The following is a 9011-nucleotide window of genomic DNA, read 5'->3' on the forward strand; positions in this document are numbered from 1 at the left end:
AAAAAAAAAAAAAAAAAAAAAAAAGAACAAACAAAATAATAATAATGGTAATCATAAAAATAATACTAATAATAATGATTGACAGAAAGAAAGACAAATGGAACAATAATGATAGTAGTAATAACAATAACAATAATAACAACAATAAACTAAAATAATAGCAGCTAAATAAGCAATTTCACTAATTGGTTATAAGTTTCTAAATGTAGTATTTTCTTTTTTGTTTGTTTTAGGAAATCTGATTTAAGAAAAAGAAAAAAAAAAAATGGGTGAATATCTAACTGTGGAAAAAGGCATCACTTTGAACATGATGGCAGACATGTTTTACTCTCCTGAGTTTTATTTTGTGTGTGTGTGTGCGTGTGTATACATACATACACACATATACATATGCATATATATATATACATACACGCATACATACACATAATATATACATGTGTATACATATATATGTGCACATATATATATAAATACACACATATACATATCCACACACACACACACATATATATATATATATATATATATATACTTACATACATATATATATGACTTATGGTAGCCACTGTCATGTATTGCTTTCGCTTTCAAACTGAAACAGTACAATAAAGACACACTGGTACAGACTTGTTCTTTTTTTAAACCTTTTTCTCTTTTTTTTAGCAGAACCATCAAAAAGGTTCCAGTTAGTTTAGTATGCAAAGGGATTCATACTGACATTAGTAGCATCTCTCAAGAAACAGACCCTTTGAAATAGCATAAGTTTGGTATTGTATTGTTATTTATATTGCCTGGCAATGATTAATTTGCCAATATTCTCAAGCAATTTAGAAAGCAGAAGGATTGGAGTGACCTACTGAATGTTTACCCTAAAATTTATCAGAAATAAATAAATATGGTTTTAAATAAATTTTTTTATATAGTTTTTTTCATATATGCCTTTGTTTCATTTTGTTTTGTTTTACATCAATTTAAAAGAAATCAGTTTTAGAATTATCTCAAGGAAATATGATACAATGTTGAAACTGGGAAACAGTAAATGTGATAACTTTATATTCTGATTGAGGAATATTTAACTTCATCTGACATAGTGATAGGAATTATTTGGGAAATATGATACAAGAGAAGTGGTGTCCAGGTAAAAATAAAATTAATATGCAAAAGTAGTTGAAATTTGCTTCCTTGTCAATTCTTTAATAATAATAATAATGATAATGATAATAATAATAATAATAATAACAACAGTAATAATTTTTTTTCCTTGGCACAAGGCTAATAACAATATTAACAATAAAAATACTAGTTCCTTTCTTTCTGAAATATAGGTTTTCTAAAAATGGAAAGACACAATTAAAAAGGAAAATTAAAAAATAAATAAATAAAAATGAAATAAAATTTTCAATAGGTCAACAAGAGAATAGACTTTTTTTTTTCATAAAACTGAAGGTCAACAATTTGCAAGTTAATATACTATTTAACTGATTCAATAGAACAAAATAAAGAAACTGGTGTAGAATAACAGTAATCTAGGGCAAATTATATATAAGAAAGAGAAGATGAAGAAGATGAAGAAGAAGAAGAAGAAGAAGAAGAAAAAGAAGAAGAAAGATGTGACAAAGAAGAAATAGCTATTTAAATAAAACTGAAAAGAAACTTCAAAATTTGCTCTGGATTAACAGCCGTCAAAGTGATTCCATACTTGATGATCTTTTGTTTACAGGCAAGATAACGGAAGGTGTAAATAATAGACAAATATTATGGCTCGAGAAATAGGGTGAAAATTGTGATCTCTTGAGTGAGATATACAGCTTGTAGTTTACATTTTACCAACAGAACCAGTCAATTTAATGTAGTGCAGTCCTCTAAATAAGTAAAAAGCTAGTTGATCAGCTCATGCGGACACAGGTGGCTCCAAATGCCACATAAGATGTGCCATAAATTCCAGGCGGTTACCTAGTTTCTTAAGGCATTTCTTACAGGTGAATGGATCATCATTTCCAAGGTGTAGACTGTTGTGTAACATGTAGATAGCAAAATCTTCAAACCAAATCCCGCAATGTTTGCAATTGCTGATTTTTTTGTTACCAATTTGAAATGGTCCGGTTCTGCTGTTGTTGGCAGTTTGATCACTTTCCAGAGGTTGCTTGTCAACCAAACTTATTGTATAACTGATTTGTTGGTTATCAAAATCTACTTCGCCATTTCTTATGTTATCAGAAATATCATCTTCTTGGTCATTTTTCTCAAAGTCAGAAGTGCTAGGTACAACAAACATTTTGGTACCATCAGTAATTGTTTCAGCTTCTATGTTTTCAAACTCTTCCCCACTGCCTACCAGTGAGTAACAAACTTTTAGGGCAGCATTTGTTGATTCATCATCACTAAACTCCTCACTTGCTTCTATCACTTCCATTCTTTCATCACAAGATAGCTCATCACAGTTTGGTTCAATATCCTCCTCCCCTTCTTCGTCATCGTTCTCACCACCTTCCTCCTCTTCTTCAATATCACCACCAGGCTCATGTTTAATAGTTGAGGATTTTATTATGTCCTCTGAATGTTCATTATCCTCCTCTTCCTCTTCCTCATCAACAAAATCATCTTCATCATTAGCAGATTCTTGAATAGTTAGAAGAGGACTTAGACTTTTTGTGCTGGAGTCATTTATTTGATCACTAATTTCCTTAGTCTCTAACATTTGGTTATTATTCTCTTCTAAGTTAGTGCTGTGAATAGTGCTGGATTTCTGGGACAAGTCATAGTTTACAACAGTTTCATTTAAATTTTCACTCTTGGCAGCATTGTGTTCTGCATAATCAGCTTCTGCTAGCTGGCCAAGGATTTTCATCCAGCTTTTTTCACTGTTTTCAACTGTTTCAATGCTATAGGTGCTTGTTTCATTTTCTGCTGGTTGAGAGCTTACCAAACAGAAACGTGCACAGCCAGTCCATTTTGCACCTTCAATAACAGGTGGCTCTTCAGTTGTTTCAGTATCACCATTAGACACTTCTTCAGGAGTTAGGCTATTTTTTCTCCGTACTTTCCCAACCGTATTTTGTTTTACTTCATGTAACTTTTGATGTTTGTCTAATTCGATGAGAGTTTCAAATGCCTCTCCACAAGTTTCACACGTCTGGACAGATTTTATTCCATGACTACGTAGATGAGATTTTAATAGATGGGAGGCCACAAACCTTGCGTTACAGATTCTACAAGTATTCTTCGTTCGGTGGTTAGAATGCACTTTTGCGTGTTGTTTCAGATGATCCGAGCGAGAAAATCGGCGTCCACATATATGACAGATGTATGGCTTTTCTCCACTATGTACCCGTATGTGACGTTGAAGTTTTGATGAAGTGCGGTATGTTTGACCACACAGTGTACATTTCAAAGGAGCAGCCCCACGTGAATGTGAAAGTACATGAGCATTGAGCTCATCCTCCGTGTCAAACTGCATAGCACAGTATCGACACATCAAATTATTAGGTTCTTTAACAGGAGGATAACTGCTATTTGGAGATGTGGAAACCACACTCATCTTGCTCTTGGAATTTCTGAAAGATAAAAGAAAAAAAAAATATGTGAGTAAACAGAGAAAACCAGAATATCAAACATTTATATGTAATTTGTAATTAGCCCTTTAGCATTCACATTATTTTGTAAAAGTAATGCTTATTTATTCACATTGTTTTGAATTAATCACGTACTGTTTTGTAGCTATGAGATTTCGATGAAGCAAAATGTTAATTTTTTTAGAATGACACTGTAGGACAGATGTGAGAAATCAGATCTGATCAATTTGAAAGTAAAACAGGTAGAATATTTTGGCTGGGTATGGCTGGTTTAAATGCTAAAGGGTTAAACAAGAAATGTGGTTCAATTTCATTTAACAAAAAGTGCAGGCATGGTCATACGGTTAGACGCTTGATCCCAACTACATGGTTCCAGGTTCAGTCCCACTGCATGGCACCTTGAACAAGTGTCTTTTACTGCAGCCTCAGGCTGAACAAAGGCTTATGAGTGAATTTGGCAGATTGAAACTGAAAGAAGTTCATCACATATATATATGTGTGTGTTTGTTGCCCACCACCACTTGACAAACAGTGTTGGGTGTTTTACATCCCTGTAACCTGGTGGCTTGGCAAAAAGAAACCAATAGAATAAGTACCAGTCTTAATTAGTACTGGAGTTGATACACATTACTTACATTTGACGGATATTTGTCCTCATCTTGTTTGTTGCTAACACGTTTCGGCTGATATACCCTCCAGCCTTCATCTTGGGGAAATTTCAAACCTGAGTTTTCTTTCCGAAGGTTTTTTTCGATGTCATTATTATTATTATTATTATTACTATTATTCAGGTCACTGCTTGTAATCAAACTCGGAATCGTGAGGTTAGTAGCCTGCACTCTTAACCACTATGCCATATGCCCGTGGGCAATTATGGAGTGAATTTTAGGGCTTATAAACCTAATATTTTCCTATCCTTCCTAAATACCCGTTCCCATGTGCTATTCATATCTGCACTCGGTCTGCTTAGAAGGTTGTTGTATCCTAGCATACGTGCTGCTTCTTTTAGGTTTCGTATTTTCCAGTGATGTTCTCTGTCTATTATTCTAACTTCATCCCACAGGAGAAGGTGGTCTCCATTTTTCTATACATGATCACTATACCTGATTTATCAGTATCTCCTAGTGTCACAGCTTTGCGATGTTCGTCTACCCTTATTTTGAGGGGGCAGCATGTTTTGCTTTTTTATAACCTACCACAGCTGTATGGGATGCAGTACATGCAGTCTTTGGTCATATTCTCTTCTATTGGTGGTTTTACTCGAAGGAGATATTTGCAAAGTGTTGTATTACTCTTGAATACTGTCCTGATGTCATATGGGCTGCATATCTTTTGTATCTTTTCGGAGAGGCCTTTCACATAGGTTAGGCAGACTGTGGATTGTCTATTGGTTTCATCCTCTCTTTTCTTCATAATTGGAGTGGATAGTATGTTTTTGAGGTAGTTGTTGCTTAATAGATTGTTATTGAGCTTGATCATTTCTTTGTGGTGTGTATCATTGCTACTTATATACTTAGCACAATGTTTTAGGCACTGAGTAATCCCTCTCTTTACACTGTATGGCTGGTGGGAGATGAAGTTGAGGTATCGTCCATTGAAGGTTGGCTTGCAGTATACGGATGTCCTGAATCCATACTTGGTGCATGTTATTAATGCGTCCAGAAATGCTAACTGATTGTCTTTTTCCTTTCCCATTGTGAACTGGATATATTAATAACATGCATCAAGTATGGAATCAGGACATCCCTATACTGCAAGCCGACCTTCACTGGACGATACCTAAACATCAATTCTCACCATCCATACAGTGTAAAAAGAGAGATTACTCAGTGCCTAAAACATCATGCAAAGAATATAAGTAGCGATCGTGATACACACCACGAAGAAATGATCAAGCTCAATAACAATCTATTAAGCAACAACTACCCCAAAAGTATACTATCCACTGCAATTATAAAGAAAAGAGAGGATGAAACCAATAAATGGTCCACAGTCTGTCTACTCTATGTGAAAGGCCTCTCTGTAAAGATACAAAAGATATGTGGCCCATATGACAACAGGACAGTATTCAAGAGTAATACAACACTTTGCAAATATCTCCTTCGAGTAAAACTACCAATTGCATGTACTCCATCCCAGCTGTGGTAGGTTATACAAAGGTGAAACAAACCGCCCCCTCAAAACAAGGGTAGACGAACATCGCAAAGCAGTGACACGAGGAGATATTGATAAATTGGGTATAGCCGACCATGTATGGAAAAATGGAGACCACCTTCCCCAGTGGATGAAGTTAAAATAATAGACAGAGAACACGACTGGAAAATACGAAAACTAAAAGAAGCAGCACATATGCTAGGACACAACAACCTTCTAAGCAGGCCGACTGCAGATATGAGTAGCATATGGGAACCGGTATTAAGGAAGGATAGGAAAATATTGGATTTATAAGCCCTAAAATTCACTCTATAATTGCCCATGGGCATATGGTGTAGTGGTTAAGAGTGCGGGCTACTTACCTGAAGATTCCAAGTTCGATTCCAAGCAGTGACCTGAATAATAATAATAATTATAATAATAATATCGAAAAATACGTTCGGAATGAGAATCCAGGTTTAAAATTTCCCCAAGACACCTGATGAAGGTTGGAGGGTATATCAGCCGAAACGTGTTAACAAACAAGATGAGGACAAATATCTGCCAAATGTAAATAATATACATAATTCCTCATCTCTTAAATATAGAATTGTATTATGGAGTTGATTCATTAAACTAAAAATTCTTTAGGGTGATGCCCTAGCGTTGCTGCAATTGAACAACTGAAACAAGTAAAAGATAAAACCCAATGCTTGCATTGATCATTTATACAGAGTCAGACACTCTTTGTATTTACAAGTATGAGAGAGAGAGAGAGAGAGAGAGAGAGTGGTGCTGAAACTTTACTACATTCATTAAGCAAAAAATATATATATTAGATAAATCATACATAGTATCAGTCAGGATATTTATACATGCTTCAAAACAAACTATAAAAGTTAAAAAAAGCAAGTTGGTATAAAAACATCTCCAAACAAATGGTATTTATTAGAGTTCTAGTTCTCCAGGAATTACAGAATTTATAACAAAATAATAATAATAAAAAAGAACTATGAAGAGATAGTTATTTGAAATATATTCTGTAAGTCTAATAAATCTTTCTTTCCATGCCAACATCATTGAATATGAATATGGTAGATAATCGCATTTGTGATATAGGGCGATAATCTAAATAATTAGTAAATATAAAGTACAGTTCTGTGTTTAATATCTATCAAAGAAAAAACAAAAAATGCAAAAAAAAGAGGCAAGGGAGACAACTACAATCATTTGATAAACATTTTTGGACAATATAGACAATGCAGTTTGGAGTGGCTCTGTGAAAACAACAAACATGCTTTAGTCTTATTGGACCTTCTCAGGGAAATATATTTTACTTAGTTGACAAGATTATGAGCATATAGAAATCGGGAGAATGCAGCAATGCTGATTATCAACATCATCGACAACATAACCATGAAAAAAAAAAAAGCTTCAGGTAGGTGTTCTGCATACTAAGCAGAAATGCAATATGGCCTCACATATGTAACTGAGTGAGATGAAGGAAAAAAAAAAAAACCCAAAAAACAAACTTCAATCAACTGAGATTATCCATGCACTGAATACTGAAGAAAGATAAAAAAAAAAACAACAACGAAACAAAACAAATCAAACAAACAAAAACATCACAACAACAAAACTCATGACTGGCCAATATATAGAATCTGACATGAAGCAACAGTATTTTAATAGCAAATGGATTTTGCTTGGTGATATACTTTAATGCTGGTAGCTTAATAGGATGAGAGAAATAGACTTCACTACTACTATTAATACGATATGAGACTTGAGGCAAGATTTAAAAAGAAGGTAAAAAAATCCTCAAAAAACAAGCCAACATTGCACTAGCTATTATTATGAATTTTACATTAAGAAATTAATGAAACTTATTATTTTACTGTTTAACACTTTTGTGACCCTATTTCTAGCAATCTACACATGCTATGTGATTCACTAAATTTTGAAAAAAATAATCAAGAATTTGGAATGCTTTACTAAAATAATAATTTCATTTTTAACCCTTTAGCATTAAAATCAACCATATCAGGCCCAAGTATTCAACTTGTTTTATATTCAAATTGGCCAGATCCGGTTTTTCATACCTATCCCTCAATGCCGTTCTAAAAATAAACAGTCACATTATCAAATCTCAAAGCTATGAGATAATGCACAATTAATTCAAAATAATGAAAATATAAATCATCATCATCATCATCGTTTAACGTCCGCTTTCCATGCTGGCATGGGTTGGACGGTTTGACTGAGGACTGGCGAGCCAGATGGCTGCACCAGGCTCCAATCTGATCTGGCAGAGTTTCTACAGCTGGATGCCCTTCCTAACGCCAACCACTCCGAGAGTGCAGTGGGTGCTTTTACATGCCACCGGTACAAGGGCCAGTCAGGTGGTACTGGCAATGGCCACGCTCAAATGGTGTTTCTCACGTGCCAGTAAGGCAACGGTGGTAACGATCATGTTCGTATGGTGCTTTTTATGTGCCACCGGCACAGGAGCCAGTCAGCAACCCTGGCAACGATCATGTTCGGATGGTGCCCTTAGCGCTGCACTAGCATGGATGCCAATCATGCGGAGGTGTCATCGAATTCGATTTCGATTTCACTTGCCTCAACAGGTCTTCGCAAGCAGAGTTTAGTATCCAATGAAGGAAAGGTACGCTTGTGGGCTGGTTACACCACTGGCACAGGCCACAGTGTTTGGAACTTAAAAGAAGATAAAATAATGATAGGTCTTAAATTATGACACTTTAGTCCTGCTTTATTAAGAACACAACAACCTCCTAGTACTGGCACAATAATATAATCCACTAAGTACGTTGTAAAGTGACTGATATTATGAAGGGCATCCAGCCATAGACACCATGCCATATAAAACACCTGAATAAGATGTTGCTTCTTGACACTTCTAGTAGAGGAGTAACTTCAAACAACAAAAAATTACTGACTGTGACCTGATAGTGATGATGAACATTTGAAAATGAAAAGTTTTGTAACATAGATTTAGAAGTGGTTTCATGCAGGCTGGCTTTGGAAAGAGATAATCATGGATTTTTTAAATGTATACTCACCCAATATATATATATATATATATATATATATATATACCGGAGTAAGCACATGAAATGTGCAACAAGGTGGAAAAAAGAGTACTCAAATACCAGAGGTAGAGTAATATGCTTTATTTAAAAGCAGCAGAAATATAACAAAAGACTGTTACTCTGAGTTTCACGTTCCCGTTCATTGGACAGTTTTGTTAGAATTTCCATTTCTAACAAAACTGTCCGATGA

The 9011-nt window shown here is 34.8% G+C and overlaps 1 protein-coding gene and 1 long non-coding RNA gene across 2 annotated transcripts in view; one reads left to right on the top strand and one right to left on the bottom strand.

The window, feature by feature from the left end:
• LOC106874020 (uncharacterized) overlaps positions 1–913 on the top strand; it is a 9198-nt gene extending 8285 nt beyond the window's left edge. The window contains exon 2 of the long non-coding RNA XR_001409955.2: positions 234–913. This is a non-coding gene — a long non-coding RNA (uncharacterized LOC106874020). The remainder of the gene's footprint in view (positions 1–233) is intronic.
• LOC106874010 (zinc finger protein 148) overlaps positions 28–9011 on the bottom strand; it is a 111356-nt gene continuing 102372 nt past the window's right edge. Inside the window, exon 2 of the mRNA XM_052971226.1 lies at positions 28–3557. Coding sequence (XP_052827186.1) covers positions 1895–3541 — 1647 coding nt within the window. The 5' untranslated portion in view covers positions 3542–3557 and the 3' untranslated portion in view covers positions 28–1894. The remainder of the gene's footprint in view (positions 3558–9011) is intronic.

The sequence above is a fragment of the Octopus bimaculoides genome, chromosome 10, assembly GCF_001194135.2.
Source record: "Octopus bimaculoides isolate UCB-OBI-ISO-001 chromosome 10, ASM119413v2, whole genome shotgun sequence".
Lineage (NCBI taxonomy): Eukaryota > Metazoa > Mollusca > Cephalopoda > Octopoda > Octopodidae > Octopus > Octopus bimaculoides.